The sequence below is a fragment of the Cydia splendana genome, chromosome 16 (genome assembly GCF_910591565.1).
Source record: "Cydia splendana chromosome 16, ilCydSple1.2, whole genome shotgun sequence".
Taxonomy (NCBI): domain Eukaryota; kingdom Metazoa; phylum Arthropoda; class Insecta; order Lepidoptera; family Tortricidae; genus Cydia; species Cydia splendana.
Genome location: NC_085975.1, coordinates 2,996,403 through 3,016,208, shown reverse-complemented (window position 1 = coordinate 3,016,208; position 19,806 = coordinate 2,996,403). Strand labels below are relative to the sequence as shown.

General features: G+C 37.2%; 1 protein-coding gene across 1 annotated transcript; it reads right to left on the bottom strand.

The window, feature by feature from the left end:
- Window positions 1-9,199: 9,199 nt before the first annotated feature.
- On the bottom strand, window positions 9,200-19,106 carry LOC134798113 (ceramide-1-phosphate transfer protein). Its single transcript, XM_063770453.1, has 4 exons — window positions 18,965-19,106; window positions 18,680-18,891; window positions 13,080-13,255; window positions 9,200-10,010 (listed from the first exon to the last, which is right to left on the bottom strand). The coding sequence occupies exons 1-4, from the start codon at window positions 19,081-19,083 to the stop codon at window positions 9,882-9,884; spliced, it is 636 nt and encodes a 211-aa protein (XP_063626523.1). The 5' UTR covers window positions 19,084-19,106; the 3' UTR covers window positions 9,200-9,881.
- Between the last annotated feature and the right edge of the window lie 700 nt (window positions 19,107-19,806).

The following is a 19,806-nucleotide window of genomic DNA, read 5'->3' as shown; positions in this document are numbered from 1 at the left end:
TGTAATATGGCACGAATGTTTAGATTCACGTCTCTACTGTGGACAACAAAATTAAATGCTATAAAAGCCTATTTTTTGTTTCAAGGGTTTCCTTTACTGTTAACCTGTGTGAGATCTTGTATGAACTTTTACTATGAACCACAGAGATATGTTGGTATCTGTTTTTTTTTTAATTGTTTATGACCATATTGTACTAACAATGGAATCAGTGCCAAGATATCGTTGCATAGGCTTATAGTAAATTAAATTTATTTTGCTTTATGGGCATTTTCACTTAAAAGTACATATACCATTTACTTCCAAAAATCCATCAAATTTTGGGTCATTTCTACTCGGAATCACGAATACTATCGATTTAAAAAGAAAAAATATAAATAAAATGAGTTTAATAACGCATTTTCACATACATTTTGTATGGACCGTTACAAAACTGACACCCAAAATTTGTATGAAAAACTGGGGACACTTTTTTTTCTTTGTCTCATTTAATAGTACCTACTCGTGATTCTGTAAAAAAAGTAAATGGTACCGTTTTTTCTGAAAACCCCCTTATAATTCCGATAGCTGATATATTGTGATTAATTAGATTAGCTCCAGTAGCTTAATGAAATTATAAAATTATAAAAAATACCAAAAATGTATGAAGCGCACAGTATTAACAGTGACCGTCCAATCAAAAAGGGTGTAGAATCACGATCGAAAATATCATTCATAAAATTAGCGTTGCTGTTCGTCGTAAAAAGTTATGTTTTTCCATTTTTTCTCAGTGCACTATTTAATAAAAATAATGACGAGAGAAATCCTTCGAGATATTTTAGAATCTTAGCTATATAAAAAGCCTAGAATCTAAGCTCTTGAGTGGGGATTTTTTTTGATATTTTTTTACTAGGCAACTATGAATATTCTAATTTTTGAATGTGTAGCAGCTGTTTATAGGGAGCGAATGACAAAGCGCGCAAGGCATTCATTGCATAGAGTTAGACCAAGAAAAGTCTGCAGCGATTTTGATAGTCCACGCAGTGCAGGTGTTATTTCTATACCTCATTAATTTCATAGAAGTTCGACGTTTAAAATAACACTGCACTGCGTGGGCTATCAAAATCTCTGCAGACTTTTCATGGTCTAATTCTAGGTATTAGGGGCCTAGCCTAGTCACGATCGTATATAATAAAAACGCCAATCAAAACTTACATCATGTGTGAGGGTGAATCAACTTTTTAGTGTCACTCGTACAGATTGTAGTGCATAATTGTTTTCCATCGTATTTTCTCGGAAACCTTCGTATTTGTCATGCTATAATAGTCCAGTCTACCTCAGTATTTTTTGTACCGAGACTGACTGAAATAGCAAGACACGTTTGTTCCGTGAAAATACGATGGAAAATAATTATGCACTACATCTGTACAGTAAACTGTAAAAATATGGGTGCACAAATCATCTCAAAAATATGCTTTTATGTCAGCGAATTAAGAACTATGGGACATATTTTTGAATAAGTTGGCTACACCCATATTTTTACAGTTGACTGTACGTTTAATTTGGCGTTTTTAGAAAACGATTGTCATCTTGTAAGTTTGCCGATTGCTACCAACATATGAATGCAATTTAAAAAGTTCCTTATGCCATCAATTAATATTAATTATTATATCGGGCTATGCCGTAGTGTAGTCAGCCCAGTCTATGAAATAATCTCTGTAGTTTTCTTATCAAAGATTAATATATTATAATAACTATAATAAGCTGAGGATAATATTAAATAAATAAATAAATAAATAAATGTATATCGGCACTACTTTGAAAAAAAAACTCGTAAGTATCTTGTTCTGTCAATCAAAAGAAAAATCTGGTATCTATGTGTGGGATGCATACACAGTTCATCATCATCTCAGCCATAAGACGTCCACTGCTGAACATAGGCCTCCCCCTTGGACCTCCATACGTGCCGGTTGGAAGCGACCCGCATCCAGCGTCTTCCGGCGACCTTAACAAGATCGTCTGTCCATCTTGTGGGTGGACGTCCTACGCTGCGCTTGCTAGTCCGTGGTCTCCACTCGAGCACTTTTCGACCCCATCGGCCATCTTCTCTGCGTGCAATGTGGCCTGCCCATTGCCACTTCAGCTTGCTAATCCGGTGGGCTATGTCGGTGACTTTAGTTCGTCTACGGATCTCCTCATTTCTGATTCGATCACATACACAGTATACACAGTTACTGCTTTTCAACTTTGTGTAGTAGTGTGAGATACGATTTTTCAAAGTAGTGCCGATATTTAACTGTAACTTAAGTTATATTTAAGTCAGTAAAAAATAAATTATCCAGTGTATAAAAACAAATTATTTTTAAGATATTGATTACTGCTCAAGTCTGGGTTTAGAAAATATTTTTTGTAGTCATAAATACCTATCATTTACATCAGGTAAAATAATGAATTAGAAAAATTATAATTTAGTCGTCGAGAATGCCAAGTCAAATATGTGGGCGATTTTAATGAAATTAGGTAACTATTTGTCAAACAAAAATCGAGAATATAACTTAGATTTAGGTATTTAAATAAAAGTAAACAAACAAGTTGACCTTCGGGTAGTTATAACATTTATTGGTAACCAACCAAATACAAAAGCGCCTGGATCTGTCACTGAACGACCTGACTTTAACCTACATTATTTGATCATGTAATGTTTTCATCTACTCTCTGGCTTAAGGAGCCATTTTTTTACAGGAATTTGTTTACTTTTATTTAAATACCTAAAGATACAGACTATAGGGGTTAACCTAATAGAATAATAAGTCATTAGGGTTACCCTATCACAGGCTTAATCGAACAAAGGGGTTCCCTAGATTATTACGCCGTTTCAGAGACATGAAAAACCCTCTTATTCCAATCCCCTCGGACATTTGGGACGAAATATTTCCCATTTGTTGACAAATGGGAATAGACAATTTTGAACACTAAAACGCGTGACTAAATGCTATTTGATTTTGTATCTCGATATTCTCGATGCTAGCAGCTGTGTTACATATACTAACTATAAACGCCTTTTGTTATAATATATTAGTAAATATAATTTTAAGCAATAAGTGACAGTGTAAAATAACTGTGAATAATAATATAATTATGTAATAATTACTGTATGTTCATTGTGTTGTTGACTTCATTTGTAATTTTTATTTATTGGGTATCCAATACGTTTATGTTCGTATTATTTTGAGGCATCGAATAAATTACAGATTTTAATTATGATTAGTATGATCGTTTTCTTTATCCCACTTATCTCAAGCCCTATCAAGAAGTTACCTGTAAGAGTTCCATGTTACCTTACTCTGTGGTCTAAACCCCGCAAGACTATAAGACGCAGTTATGCGTTAGAGAGAGCTAGATAGAGTATTATATCGGTTTTGTTCAACCGCATAATTGTGCCAAAGAAAGAAAAGATTGAAGATAAATAATTATAAAGATTCAAGAAAATTTGTATATGCCTCCGAATTTGACAGCAAAACTAGATGGCGCAAAAGCCGTATAGCTAACCATACGGTTTAAAATGATAACTGAATTCAACTTGATTCCAACGTCATGTATTACCGCATAATGTACGGAACCTTACAGCGCCATCGTAATAGCAGGAATTTGTCATAGACTTTACATATACAAAATATTAATAAATCTTTGGTTGCATCTTACGACTCGTAGCATTGACGTATATCTCAGGACTGGCCTTACGGGCAATAAGAATGTGGCATGAACGGGGCCAGTACAGCGGTGTGACACCGCTAAAACGCGATTGGTTGATGAGTTCGCATCACGCGCGCGATTGGCCGCAACTAGTTGCGTTAGACTGCACGATTGTGACACCGTTGAACTAGTACCATTTTTAGTGCCCGTAATTAAGGCACGTCCTGAGATATACGTCAATGACTCGTAGATGTTTAAAAATAGTTTCCTTATTCGACCAGGAATGGATGGTGGTTAAAGGAAACTTCAAAGTAGGCAAAATATATTATATTCATATTTCATAATTAGCTAATAGGTACATCCACACAAAGCAGTATCATAGAAAACCAGCAACAATATATTTTTGCGCACACGATAACGTATATCGACATATCGCATCCCTTTCTAATGAGCGTCCGTTAGTTGGCGCGTTTGCACGGAGCGGGTTAACGAAAAATAGTATGAGCAACGATAACTGGCGCGGACGCGTGCGACGGATTTTACCTACGATGGCACCCGCGTGCGTGCGCCCGCTCCGTGCACCCGCGCCAGCTATAGACCGACCGCTTAAAATGGCTTAAATCAGTCCTCGCCTGCGCGGTACGGGGGCGACGGGGTATGACGACGCCGAAGGTGCGGGCACAGAAGAAATAATAGTACTACCGTACAGAAAGGCCACTTCCTACAAACCCGAAGTTCGACAGCGGTTCAGGGTCGAATCATGCTATCCCTTTCTAATATATGGCACTATCCCTTTCGGCTATTTAGGGTTGTCAAAATTCAAGTGATTATCTTATCTGTGGTCGTGCACGCAAAAGGAAGTCAAGTGGTGCCAACCCTAATAATTGCTCGGAGCAATGCTGAGCCGAACGGAGCTGAGTTCGACCGAAGTTAGGAGTGTCTCCCCACTGGTGCGGGCGCCGTACGCCTGCCACCCGCACCTTCCCCGCCACCCTTAGGGTCGGTTGCACCAAACTTTTCGTATCGTTAAAGAGTTTTATGTATGGAAAGTTTCATAGCAAAGCGCCAAGGCGCGCCGGCTGACGTTGATCAGTCTGTCAAATGTGGTTGGTGCAACTGGCCCTTAGTCGTCCTACCCCGTCGCCTCCGTACCGCGCAGGCGAGGAAAAATTTTAGGTCTAGGATTTAAGCGGTCCGTCTATAACGGACGCCGTAATGAGCACAAGATGAAATCACGGATAGGATGGTCGTTATTTTATCGCCTGTCGTGTTGGTAAAGTCGATAAATGCTACAATGACAGTAATGTTTCACTTCTACGTAAAAAGTTAAAAAAAATACATCTGAATGTTGCTAGTGGAAATTGGACATGTGATAGAAATCGATAAAAAAGTAATTTCATAAAACGTAGGAAGGTAAATCTAAACAAGCAACATTAAAGTGACTAATAAAACGGGCAAATGTAGCCCGTTTAGTATTTTAAAAATTGTGACTTTGACTGTGAATCGGGCTATAGATCCAGAGCATGCAAAATCATTTTAGGATTAACTAAAATCAATTGAAATGTTTTACATTATCATCCTTCACTTCGTAAACCTTATTGCAAATTAATACATAAGGTCCACCAATAAGAATGGTGATGCTAAAGTCAGGACGCTAAGCACGAAGAATGTCATATATTGAGCTCGCACAGTGGCGTTGACCGCCGACGTCATCGGCGGAACAGCAATTTATTTATCAAATCAAAAATAAAAAAATATTTATTGTATGGTTATGGGTGGGGTTTACAAAGGTGGTACAAATTATTGATGTTCTCCACGTCGTGCCTTACAAAGGCGTACAATATTTGGTAAGTTGTCTTAGAACTAAATACAATTTTACACTTTAATAACACTTAACAATAGACTACGATAGATAGACTCACTAATAATTAATAACAGTATGTACTAACTCTGTAAAAAGCCATTTATGCTATAAAAGCACTGTTTGATTAGCCAATCAAACGGCTTTTTTATGGGGATAGGCAGGAAGGAATACGAAATTCTTAGTGCTTAGCGTCCTTACATTAGTGCCTCACACAAAGAGCCAACTTAGGATTTGACGGTCTATTTATATAATTAAGATTATTACAATTATATCACTTAACACAGATAACGTACGTAGGTATATACGAAAATACAAAGAATACCGCAAACGGCAAGATGATACGGTAATGAATAGTCCTTTTACAAATAAATATGTTCACTCTACAGGAATGCCTTTGGAATGCTATAGGAAGGCCTACAAATTAACGTCATAATCCTCGATTGTTACATTATAATATATAACTAATACAAATTTTAATTTATTTTGGTATTTATAGCTTTGTTTGACTTTAAAGTTCAAAGCACAGGATCCTAAAGGTCTACCGTCAAAATCGAAAAACGTTATCCGCTTCTCTATCGTGCTTGCATATTAGAGTGATAGAGAGCCAGATAAAGTAAAATCGTTTTTCACGGTAGGGTATCTGCACTCATGAGCGCCCTTTTTACCGGTGTTGCCGGCATAGACTTATAAAATTTAGCCTAATAAAATGGGGCCTGGGCCTTAAATAATAGTAAAGGACGAATTAATAGCACAGAGTTTATACATTATAGTTTCTTAGGGCACCAAATTTTGATAGGTATTTTTAATTTTTAGTTTTAGTTATTAAAAGTAATAGTTAACTCAATTATTTAATAATTACTTAATTAGCGTTACAAAGCAACTATACTTTGGTAATTACAAAACATAGGTATCATATTTATTACAATCTATCTAAAGTAATTATTATTAGATTAGCAAGCCCATAATTTCATTTAGCGATAAATTAAAATGCTTTGGAGGACTATCATCATTTTACAAAAAAAAAACCCCAATTAGACTAGACTACTAGTATAGTTAATAGTTAGTATAGATCGTGTCATTCCCGAAGACGCGTGCCTTGACTCCTATTGTCATGTTATTAAAGATTAGATTTGACAAATCTGCGCGTCATCGTGAATGACACGAACTATAATTTTAACATGATGCCAAAACAAAACGCATTTTCAAAAATCATGGACAAGTATGGCCCATATGGGCCTTAAAAATCATGTCCACATAAATATGGACCACTGACCTTAAAAAAATTGTGTTTTTCTAATTTTACGTACAAACTTTACAATATGACGATGATTATAATATACAATAACAACTGCTTTTGCTTACAAAGCCATTTATAAAATAGCTGTTTTTTCCAAGCGAGTGATCTAGTATTAGTTAAAGGTGTACAAAATCTACTGTTCACGTCATTGTGAGCAATAGTTACAAATTGAGCTTCAAACTTTACGTCTTTTACTTTTAACGTTACAATCAAAACTTTTTAAGGACAAGAAATCAAAGATTTGTATAAGATGTCTAAGGGTGGTATTCCATCTGTCTAATTTCTTTGTCCAATGTCCAGAATCGTTGTAGACTTATCTTGGTCTACTAACTAACTTGCAGCCGTATTCGAACAATGAGATACGTCAAATACTAGATATTGAAACGATATGGATTGGATATGTCAGTGTCAAACAAGTGTCAAAAATTCAAAATTGACGTTTCTTCAAACAAAAACGACACTGACATATCCAATCTATATCGTTTCAATATCTAGTATTTGACGTATCTCATTGTTCGAATACGGCTGTTGGACTCTATTTACATTATTTTTTTCTATAAGGGATATTATACTAAACCAATTTCTACGAGATCGAAGTTATAAATGTAAACATTAGTATGTATAACATAATTTAAGTTGTCGTTGCAAAATTCGCTACTGAACCATTAGGAAAAAAACTTTAGGATAACTTAAATGTTACGTTATTATTATTTAAAGATAAACATAACGACTTGATGCAACGACGAATGGCTAATATTCGTTGTTAATTAAAAAATAAAATAATGTAGGTATTGTAGGTACTTTGTGTATACTATAGCAAATGTCGGTTTTTACCACATATTAATTGATTCTTACAAAATACATATAATACAGTTTGTTTTTTTAGCATTAGAAAGAAGGTAAGCGATCTTGACATGTCTTTTAATTGAAAAACGCTTTTTAAAAATCAGTAATTATTACTTATGAAAGCAGAAGAATATAAATGATCGTATTGGATTCATAATTGTTAAATATTTGCTGTGACCTATTTCTAAAACGTGTTTTTCAATTAAAAGACACATCAAGATTGTTTACCTTTTTTCTAATGCTAAAAAAGACGAACTATAGTAATGTAAAAGTGTATGAAACGCTACTTCCTGATAATATTTAATGATTTATTATGCTACAAAATATAAACAATGATACAATATGAACATATCATATCATATCTTACTGAATCCCTAATATAATATTAACTGTCAGCCAGAGTCATATAACTTAAATCCGACATTTATTAACAGGCAATAAATCGTGTGCGTAAGTTACTTTCTATGCATCTCGCTCGTACTCGCATATTAGTGCGAGCAGCATGTATCCTCCTAAGGCCCAGCCATACAAATGAAATCTCCAAAAGTTGCCAGTGCAATTTGAACCTATACTGTAAGAAATGGAGTTGATATTGCTTTGTATAAAAATTTAACGCAACAAAACAAATGCAACTCTGTTCCAATTGGATATGATTTAAATTTCATCAAACTGAATAAGTACTATAGGTAGGAAGTTGGGCCTAACTAGGCTATAGAAAGTAAGTTACGCAGACGTTAGCGAACATGTCAGTTTGACACTGGTAAGGCAGTCGTGGTAAGGCTACTGAACATCAGATTTCCTCGAGTTATTAACTCTAGCTGACGCAAGAAGGCTGTATGGTTTATGGTATTTAAAAAGGATTCTGGGGAAAAATACGTAAGAAAATACTGCATATTGCATTGGCAGATTAAGCTATCATAGTATCATGTAGGCTCGTGTTTTCAAATGACAGCTTAAAAAGATCTGTACAGATGTAGTCCATAATTATTTTCCATCGTATTTTACGGAAACGTACGAAAGACGTTTGACGACCAGTCTGGCCTAGTGGGTAGTGACCCTGCCTGCGAATCCGATGGTCCTGGGTTCGAATCCCAGTAAGGGCATTTATTTATGTGATCAACACTAATATTTGTTCCTGAGTCATGGGTGTTTTCTATGTATATAAGTATGTATTTATCTATATAAGTATGTATATCGTCGCCTAGCACCCATAGTACAAGCTTTGCTTAGTTTGGGGCTAGGTTGATCTGTGTAAGATGTCCCCAATATTTATTTATTTATTTTATTTATTTATTTAAAGTGTGTTGCTATTTCAGTCAGTCTCGATACAAAAAGTACTGAAGTATACTGAAGCAGCATGACAAATACGAACGTTTCCCAGAAAAAACGATGGAAAACAATTAGGTATCCACTACATCTGTAACTAGTGACTCTAAGATTACCCTTTCTTTTGAGTTAGACATGCGGAAATAGAGCGAAATTTATGGTTCTGGTTCAATTATTACATTAACCCATTAACCGCCACAGACGGCTGTGGACGTCATCGGAAAGTCTTGCCAAGGGCGCCAACGACGGCTACAGCCGTCAGCTTCGCCAATTCAATAGGGATTTACGCGAGACTCCGTAAAGTTCAATTTCGCTTAAATAATCGTGATCGCCTGGCGTCCGGGGCACGGCATATTCGCGCGCCGTCTGGAGTTCAAAGGGTTAATATATCATATCCGGATCATTTATTTGAATGCCGGACCAAGCTGACTCTGCACACCGTTTTGCAGTGATAGAGTGTGGAAGTTCTATTATAAAAGTCACATTTTCATTTTTGACTTTCACGCTTTATCACCATTTTAATGTTTAATCTAATTTTATTTGTATCATACTCCAAAATTTAGCAATTTAAATTGCATGTAAGTGTATGGGCGTAAGCTGTAAACTTATGTGTGTCTACAAAAATAAATCAAATAAATCATAAACAAACGTCTGACATAAATAAATCAAATCACTTCAAAATGAGTGCAGAGTTATAATAGACTTTTTAGCACTTTCCTTTTATATGTATATGCATGCAAATTTGACTATCTGAATTTTGAAATACAAACCTTTAACTGTAAATGTTAGTTATGAATACTTATAAAAACATAATTCTGAACGTAACCTAATTATCACTTTTTCATCTGGCAATGTCTCGAATATTTTCACCTGGCAACATTAAGGTAGGCCGTGGAAGTCAAAGTCTGTGTAGAGCTGTTCCACACGGTTGTAGACTTCGTCGCAAGACGCGAGGGTCTGTGGTAGGATGGCTAGCGCCGCTGTGAGGCTGTCTTCGGAGCCGAAGATCTGTGGCAAAAAATAACGAGTCATTTTTATGAAAAAAAAAAAGATTTTAATGCATATTAGTGATAAGATGTAATGTTTTGAAAAGATGTGTCCCGCCGACTTTCTTGCCGGTCCTATATTGGGATACCTTCCTCTAAATGAGCTGGTCTAGCTTTATTTGACGTTCATACATGCATTGTATTTAATATGCCTACTTGAAAAAATAAACTAATAAATGTTAGATTTTTTTGTTAGCCTGGTTTAGTGTCCCACTGCTGGGCAAAGGCCTCCCCTCCTTTCCTCCACTCAACCCTGTCATTTGTACGTTCCCGCCAATCCATATAAAATGCGTCCAAGTCGTCCCGCCATCTCCTTTTCGACACTAAACCAGGCTAACAAAAAAAAATGTTAGATTTAAAGTGTCAAATTCAAGATTTATGTGAGTGGGGAAGACCGGCATATAAAATGTATGGTTGGGGAAGACAGTCACAAGAACTCTGGTATTTGTATAGTGTATACGTACATCGCTGAGACACAGTCAGAAAGATAGAGGGTTGCTCCTTAATACTCTAGAGTCTAGAGTATTAAGGAGCAACCCTCTATCATCGCCCTACCCTGCTCTAGAGTCTAGAGCCATCACACACTAGCGTCTTCCGAGCGTCGGCGTCGAGTCAACTCTATGGCTGCTGCTCGACGCAACGTTGGCGCAACCGCGCAGCAACGTCATTTTCCATAGCGCTGGCTATACGCCGACGCTCAAAAGACGCTAGTGTGGGGTGGCTCTAAAGACCTTCTGTAAGTTTTGTATCCTGCGCACAAAACAAACAAAGAGCAGACGGTCTTCTCCACATTTACCTTAGTACATATAATAATATATCCAAATAAAGCCGCTTTCAAGTTTCTGATAGTCTGACTGATATTATTTATATTCACCCAGTCTTACAACTTTCAAGACTCTTAACTGCCCATCGGCTGACCTTATGCCTTTTGTAATAAGGTTTACAAACTGTCAATTAACAGTGTGGGCGATGGTACTATGCCTATTCCGTTGCGGCGTCTTTAATTAGCGTTAACTTTACCGTGTCCGATAATCAGAAGCACTTACTATTCAATTTACTGCCATATCTCTTATCAGCCAGTACTAACTCTTATCAGCATGAGAGATCGGCATACGTGCGATATATTATATAGGTAAGTATTTTAATTTAGTATCACGATTTTTTTCATCATCATGATCAGCCTACTCTCGTCCACTGCTGGACCTATGCCTCTTCTATTGCACGCCAATGAGCACGATTTGTGGCAACTATGATACAGCTCTTGCCAGCCGCCTTGCGAATGTCATCGATCCATCTAGTGACTAGTCTGAGGGCGTCCTACGCTACGTTTGCCGATGCGCGGTCTCCACTGGAGAACTCGTCTACCCCAACGGTTAGCGGTTCTATGGCTAATATGACCGGCCCACTGCCACTTCAGCAGGCTAATCCGGTGGGCTATGTCGACGACTTTAGTTCTCTGACGAAGAGACTCCGAGCATAGCCCTTTCCATAGCTCGCTGAGCGACTTTGAATTTATGGACCAGTCCTACCGTGAGTGTCCACGTTTCACGACTTTTTGGGTTATTCCCACTAGTTACCACCAAGTTCTTACCAGTGGTAACTACTGGGAATTTTTTTCCCACCTTTTACCACTGGTAACTACTGGGAATTTTTATTCCCAGTACCAAACAAATCAGTCAAAAACCGACAGAACTGATTTCGTTTTGTCATTTACCGCTACTTCATTTCGTTCTATTATAACACGACGCAAACCTGGAATATGTAGGTATTCATAATTTGTACTCGGGCCATGGTTGTTATTAAAACCGCTTAGGGCGCGCTTCGGATGGGCTGATTGCTCGAACTAACCAGCATAGGCTCGCATTCCAATTACGCTCGGGTAGTACATCGCTCGGTCATGTTACGCTGGTTGGCTCGATTGCTTAAACACCCACGCTAGCGGGATGGTAATAACACTCTACCAGAGGGACATAAGGTAGTACTATTCGTACACTTCTTTTTTTGTATTTAACTTTTATTCTTTTGGAAAATATGTTTATTCTTTTGGAAACTAAAGATAAAAAGGACCCATTGTCCAATTGCCATCATTCATAAAAGGTAAAAAGGTAATATTAGTTACTTAATGTGTAAGTACAATGACTATTTCTAAGCTATCTATATCTTCGAACGCGTCCAAGGTTGACCAGATTCCTCGATAATATAGCGTAAAGTTTGCATGAGCATTGCATTTAAAAATAGACCCTATATCATTATAATAAGGTTTTTAAATTGTAACACGGTGTCTTCATTAATACGATAAAATGTTGGTCACGATTTCAGTTTCCGTATTGTTGAATGTTGTTAGATGCACTTTGTACCTACGGCAGGTACAATATATATGTACCTAGGCACGTTCACTTAGGTGCTTAACCGTTGAATTTTTTTATTTTTTATTACTATAGTTCGTTTTTTTTAGCATTAGAAAAAGACTACGCGATCTCGTGGTGTCTTTTTATTGAAAAACGCTTTTAAAAATCAGTAACTATTACTTATGAAAGCAAAATAATGTAAATAATCGCATATGATTCATAATTGTAACATATTTGCCGTACCTTATTTTTCAAAAGTGTTTTTCAATAAAAATACACGTCAAGATTGTTTACCTTTTTGCTAATGTTATAAAGACGAACTATATAAGCACGGCTAAAGTAGTAGGAATGTATTACGGATTGAACTCAGCAAGCATCAAGTTGTAGGTTCGCATTCTCTATATGTATACTCTGTATCTTTAGGTACTTATTTAAATAAAAGTAAACAAAATCTACCCTGAAATGGCTCCTTAAGCCAGTTGTGGGTAGATGAAAACATTATATGATCAAATAATGTGGGTTAAAGTCAGGCCGTTCATTGACATATCCAGGCGGTTTTGTATTTGGTTGGATAACCAATAAATGTTATACCTACCCGAAAATGTACAAATTGTTTGTTTACTTTTATTTAAATACCTAAAGATACAGACTATAGGTATGTGTTTAAAAATATGTTAGTTTACCTTCTTAAGTAAGTCGGGCCGGTTGGGCAACGCATGCATCGCTAGCGTGGCAGCTTTCCGGATGTACCACGGATGGAACTCGGCTAACGTTGAGTTGTACGCGTGCTGGCATTCTGTACATGTGTTGACTGCGTCGTCCGACTCGCCTAGCTTTTTGAGGAACAGTCTTATAAAGTCTGCAACAAAGATGAGATAATATAATTTATTTAGCTTACAAAAACAATAGGCTTTGACGGGTTATTCCCACTAGTTACCACCAAGTTTTTACCAGTGGTAACTACTGGGATTTTTTTTCCCACCTTTTACCACTTTGTTAGAGTTAAATACTAATAAAAACAGTAGGTATGAATAGTATAAATAGAGTTATTTTGAATTACCTAATAAAATCACTTGAAAAATCATCTAAATGGATTATTAAATTTATCCTTAAGTACATATATCATAGTTTTTGTACTAGTACAGGTTAAACTGTATCAATATTTGGTCACTTTTAAGGGAGTTTACTAAAACACTAATCGACTTATAATTATTTATTAAATTACTCTATATATTTATACTACACTATTTATAGTGTTTTTATTAGTATTTAACTCTAACAAAATTTTGGTGGTAACTACTGGGAATAAAAATTCCCAGTAGTTACCACTAAACCGAGTTGGTGGTAGCTACTGGGAATTTTTATTCCCAGTAGTTACCAGTGGTAAAAGGTGGGAAAAAAATTCCCAGTAGTTACCACTGGTAACAACTTGGTGGTAACTAGTGGGAATAACCCGCTTTGACGCTGTGACAATAGAAGCGCTGGCGGCCTAGCGGTAAGAGCGTGCGACTTTCAATCCGGAGGTCGCGAGTTCAAACCCCGGCTCATATAACCAATGAGTTTTTCGAAACTTATGTACGAAATATCATTCGATATATACTATCAGTTGCTTTTCGGCGAAGGAAAACATCGTGAGGAAACCGGACTAATCCCAATAAGACCTAGTTTCCCCTCTGGGTTGGAAGGTTAGATGGCAGTAGCTTTCGTAAAAACTAGTCCCTACGTCAAATTATGGGGTTAATTAGTCGTCAAGCGGATTCGGGGCTCCCATGAGCATGGCAAAATGCCGGGATAACGCGAGGAAGAAGACAAAAACAATAGGCTGTGACATAGAATACGTCATTTAAACCAAAGCAGATAACTACGTCCAAGACCACCGGTGGACGGGCAGCAGCGTCCCTCAAATTCGGTGTACTCGACTGCGATCGCCAACCCGCCTGCCAAGCGTGGCGATTATGGCATTCACCCCCCAAAGGGGGAGGCCTATGTTCAGCAGATGACGTCTTATGGCTGAGATGATGATGATGATGAGATACTAAACAAATAAGAGAAGGCTGGCACATATTCTGCCATAGTCACTTAAAAACCAGACAAGTGCGAGTCGGACTCGCCCACCGAGGGTTCCGTACTTTTTAGTATTTGTTGTTATAGCGGCAACAGAAATACATCATCTGTGAAAATTTCAACTATCAGGATTCGTGAGATACAGCCTGGTGACAGACGGACGGACAGCGGAGTCTTAGTAATAGGGTCCCGTTTTACCCTTTGGGTACGGAACCCTAAAATCATAGTTTTCAGTTATTTTGTTACTCACATTAGTCTTCAGTGCTATTTGAATGTTATTTATGTTTTGATGACTAAGATGACTTTCAGTATAGTTTCATCTAATTTTATTCATAGAAAATACAGTCTGAAGTAGTTTTTCACGCTAGCAATTTAGAAAAAACCCTTGGCAAAGTTTCAAAGCATCCCACAAGAGAAATTAGCTTGATAGGTATATATGTTGAGTCATTTGTTTTTAAGTGACTTGACCCAAATTAATATCATATTCGTAAATAAATCTTAGTAGCTATTGACACAATTAGTTGACTCAAAATTAATGACTTTGACATTGATCAAACCTTAGAGACAAACTACATACCTATATTTAATAATAAAAAAGTAGGTGACATTCTTTCAACTTACCTACATGTAAAATACTTCACAAGGCCTTAGCCTGTGCCTTAATTTATTAGAATCTCGCGTCTTAAGAATTAATGACTGTGCCTGGGAAGCTGGTGGTCCTTGATTTAAATCCCTAATATTGTAAATGCGAAATTGTCTGTCTCTTATCTCTGAACCGATTTAGATAAAATTCGGTAAGGCGATAAGGCCTGGGAAACGACTTACGACAGTTTTTAAGGGGATTGTAAGATAGTTTATTTTTCAAGAAGGCATATTTCAATGCACTTATGAACGTCAAATAAAGCTAGGGTCTAACCCTACACCTCTGCCCGAGAAGATTTAACTCCCTCCTAATTTGAATCATGAATAAAATGAAACCTCAAGTAAATTGTAAATTATTTCGATTTTCGTAGGCCTATCATATACCTCAGGGATGTTGCGGATGCAGATTTTTTGACATCCGCGGGTGCGGATGTCAAGATTTGGTACTTAAAAAACGTCAAATATTACATTTTTAGTAATTTTTAGGGTTCCGTAACTCAAAAGGAAAAAACGGAACCCTTATAGGATCACTCGTGCGTCTGTCTGTCCGTCCGTCTGTCACAGGCTATTTGCTCAAAAACTACTGGACCAATGAAGTTGAAATTTGGTACACATGTGGAAGTCTGTGACCCAAAGATGGACATGTAATAAAAACAAATGAATTTTAAGCATAGGGGGCACTTTTAGGGGAAATATGAGAAAATTAAAAAAACTAAGTTTTGCAAACCATACCGTGTTACATATTAAATGAAAGGCTTATTTTGAGGATTTCAAATATATTTTTTCTATAATTGTATATGAAATAGTTTAGAAGTTATTTAAGAAAAAGGCAAAAAATGACCACCTTATTTCCGATACTACTGGGTCTAAAATAAAAAAAAATACACATGATAGTTCTTCACCTCTAGATGACAGGAAAACCTATTAGAAATCTACAGTCAAGCGTGAGTCTGACTTAAAATAAAAAAACGTGGTTGGGCTGTTTTAGGGACACAGCCGTAATGGTTTACGTGAAACGTGGTGTGGACAGCTGTTGCGAAGGCCGAAGGCCGAGCTACGCGTAGGGCCGAAGGCCCGAAGCTTCCCCCAGAGACTTTGAAACGCACGGCCGAAGGTGGAGTTGCGGGAGGTTAGTGCTCAAACACAGAACAATTACAGTACAAGTGTCTGAATGCGAATGTCGAAGGCCCTGAATGCCCGGAGCCTCTGACATGTGCATGCTTCCTACAAAGGAGATCGTCGATTTTGTTCTGATCTTTTGTTAAGCGATTGGGCCCGATACCTATTACTGGAAAAATGTATAAAAAGTCTGCAATTAAGCGTGAGCCAGACTTAAGAATAAGAATTGCGGATAAGCTCTATCAGGGCCACAACCGCAATTGTTTACGTGAAACGTGGTGTGGACAGCTAGTGCGAAGGTCGAAGGCCAAGCTCTGCGTTGGGCCGAAGGCCTGAAGCATCCGAGAGAGGTGCGTCTCCACGTAAGGTCGAAGGATGAGCTGTAGGAGGTTAGTGCTCAAACAGAACAAATAATAAAAACAAATAATTGGTTTAAGTACGAGTAGCTAAATGAGAAGGCTGAAGCCGCTGAACTGCCGTATATCAGAGGGTCTACCGCGAACACCGAAGTTCGCAAATTGCGGAGATTTCTCTTTTACTCCAATGAAACCGTAATTAGAGTGACGGAGAGAAATGCCAGTTATTTGCGAATTTCGATTTGCGCGGTTATAGCCCTGTTATCTTGAAATAACAGAGATTCGCCTAACCAATGCAAAAAAATGTAGGCACTATGCTTAACACAATACTTGAACAAAAAAAAAAATTGCGTAACTATCCTCTGATAGCTCAGTTAAAACACGGAAAAGCCGGGGCGTGCCCCTAGCCAGTGGAACAATTGAATGAACAGTTGAATGTACTTAAGAACTTCGCTTTGCTCGCTCGTTCGAAAATGTGTGCAGTACGGAACCCTTGGGACGCGAGTACGACTCGCACTTGACCGGTTTTTTTATTAAAAAAACGAATCGTTTAGTATTTGAGCAAGAATATAGGTGCGTTCTATTTAATAAACAGTAACTTAGCCGACTTTTCGGGATCTAGACGATTTCGTTATATATAATGACGAAATTATCTAGCACTTACGGCGCCGCTAAGACGTTCCTGTTACTGACTTGGTCGACATCCGCATCCGCATGAGCTCCGCATCGATTTTATGCGGGTGCGGATGCAGATGCGGATGTCGAAAATAATGCGGATGTTCCGCGGATGAGGATGCGAATATTTGCAACATCCCTGATATACCTTACAGAGTAGGAAGTCCCTTATTTTACGATTTTTAGAAGTGAATAATGCATACCCTCTAAATATGTTTCTGTTACTTCAAAACACTGAAAATAAATTTCAGATCATTCTTGTAACTGTAACCCGTTCAGACTTTCATGCGACTGTCCCAAATAATGTATGATAATGTTTTTTTCTCTTTTTATTGTTTTTTTATATTAACTGCGTATAGGGTAATTCGCCAGTAACTGGCCACCGGCCAATAACTGGCCACCCTAAACTAAAAAGGAATTCTATTCACCTATAAACAGAATTCATTTTAGTATAAGTTTTCAATAACTGACCAGCCTTCAATAGCCACCTTATACTAAAATGAATTTGTTTATGAATAGAATTAATTTTTAGTTTAGGGTGGCCAGTTACTGGCGAATCACCCTACTATTACTGCCTCCTCTGGTCCCTCTGGAACTACAAAAGGATAAAAGGAATGCAATTAAAATGGTGATTCACTCTGTTGTGAGATGACCCTATTGCATTCCATAAGCTCCATTATGGTGACCACTTATCACATTCATAGAGTACATGGTGGTACATTGTCATTTCTATTGTGTGTGTCCAATAACCATGAACATGTTGATGACCGCACATGTGTGTGTGTGTGTGTGTGTGTGTTAGTTTTGTGATTATTATTTATGATAGTTTGTTAGTTTTTACTTAAATAACAAATGTGACCTTTTGCCCCTTTTTTGCGTAATGGTATGGAACCCTTCGTGCGCAAGTATGACTCCCACTTGGCCAGTATTTTCTTTCTTTTTTGGGCTTTGTATATTTGTTTTTCCCCATATATGTGAATGTTTTTTGCCATTTGTGATAGTTATCAATAATTTTTATTCAATATTTACAAATATTTTTTTGTTAACAATCACAACATAAATATAAATCACAATATTCTGGTATACTCATATGATTTAATGTCATAGTTATTCATTAATAGACCTTATTCCACAGTGATAAGAGCCCTCATTCTTATCAAACGAGGAAAAAGCAGTCAATATTATTTCATGGCCAAAATAATGTCAGTTATCTAAGATTATTACTCCAATTCAACATGCTTAAATACCACCCAAGTGTTATCTTGCAAATTAATTATTTCTGAAACCTCGTATCCTACTAAACAATGACAATGCAATATAAGTTTTAACGCATTCAAATAAGGTCTATATTTGTAAGACCAAATGAGTGTGAAATTACTTTCTGAAAGTTATGCATGCAGAACACACAACATAGAAAAAGTACTGACCTAGACCTCTGTGGAGCCTCAGCATCGTCCTAGAGCCAGAGACGAACCCGCTTTTCTCGTGTAAGTTTGTTTCCTTCTCGTACTTCATCATTTTCTTAAAAGAATCATAGTACACAGCGTCTTCACCATCCTTATGTTTATCCATCACCTTAATTTTGCTTTTTACGTCGCTGCTCACGAACGAGAACACCGAACCGATGAGATTTAAGAACCTACACAATTATTCTCATTAATATTTTATAAGTAAACCAACTACAACGTTTCATAATAAAGAAATTCGCTTACTTGACTAGTTCATTGTATCCATCAATATACGCTTCCACGACAACATCGTCGTCTTCTTTTAGGCTTCGTTGGAAGCTTTGGTGTACGTAGTGCAAATCCAAAGTGTTCTCGTTGGACATTTCTTTTAAAAATATACAAAAATGTAATTTACTCAGACCAACTCAGACTGATTGGACAAGGATTTTATTCATTTTATTTGACGCTGACAGTCCACAGTGTTGCCAACTCGGATTTTGAAAAAATTCTAGACTAATGTCTAGATTATGCCAAAATTATGCCAAAGTTTTTTGAAATATGCTAAAAAAAATGCTAAAATGTCAGTTGAAAATAGACACTTAAAATAATATGGTGTCTAAAAATATTCACTAAAAACACCGTACTTTGTCAGTAGAAAAAGGCCCGAAATTCAAATTTTGATAATCCTTGATTGATGATAATCCTTCGCGCCTACTTTTTTTTTTAATTTGTCGTTTTTATTTACTAACGGAATGGCTTGACAGAATATAGTTACGACAGTTACGAGTCTGTTGTTGTTTGGCAATATAGGCTGGCCGTAGACGCACGGAATTTTCATTTGGTTTCCGGACGGTCAGGTGTGAACGGGACGTCGCTATACACATAATTCCGTACGTCTGCGGCCAGCCTTATTATTGACCAAGTGAGCTCAAAATGCGAGCAAAGCTTCTCCATTTCAGGCGTATAACCGCGAACATTGAAAGTCGAAAATTGGCAGCAACTATCTCTGTCAATCTAATTACGCCTTAATTGGAGTAAATGAGGTAGTTGCTCGAAATTTTCATCATCGACGTTCGTGGTAGGCCCGCTGTAAATTTATGTAGGTA

Bases quoted from the DNA above. Each gene is read 5' to 3' on its own strand.
- LOC134798113 (XM_063770453.1), bottom strand. From the start codon at position 19,083: ATGTCCAACGAGAACACTTTGGATTTGCACTACGTACACCAAAGCTTC. The intron at 13,256-18,679 runs GTCAGTACTTTT...TCTTTGTTGCAG, and splicing joins GAGGCTCCACAGAGGTCTAG to ACTTTATAAGACTGTTCCTC. The intron at 10,011-13,079 runs GTAAACTAACAT...TTTTTGCCACAG, and splicing joins GGCCCGACTTACTTAAGAAG to ATCTTCGGCTCCGAAGACAG.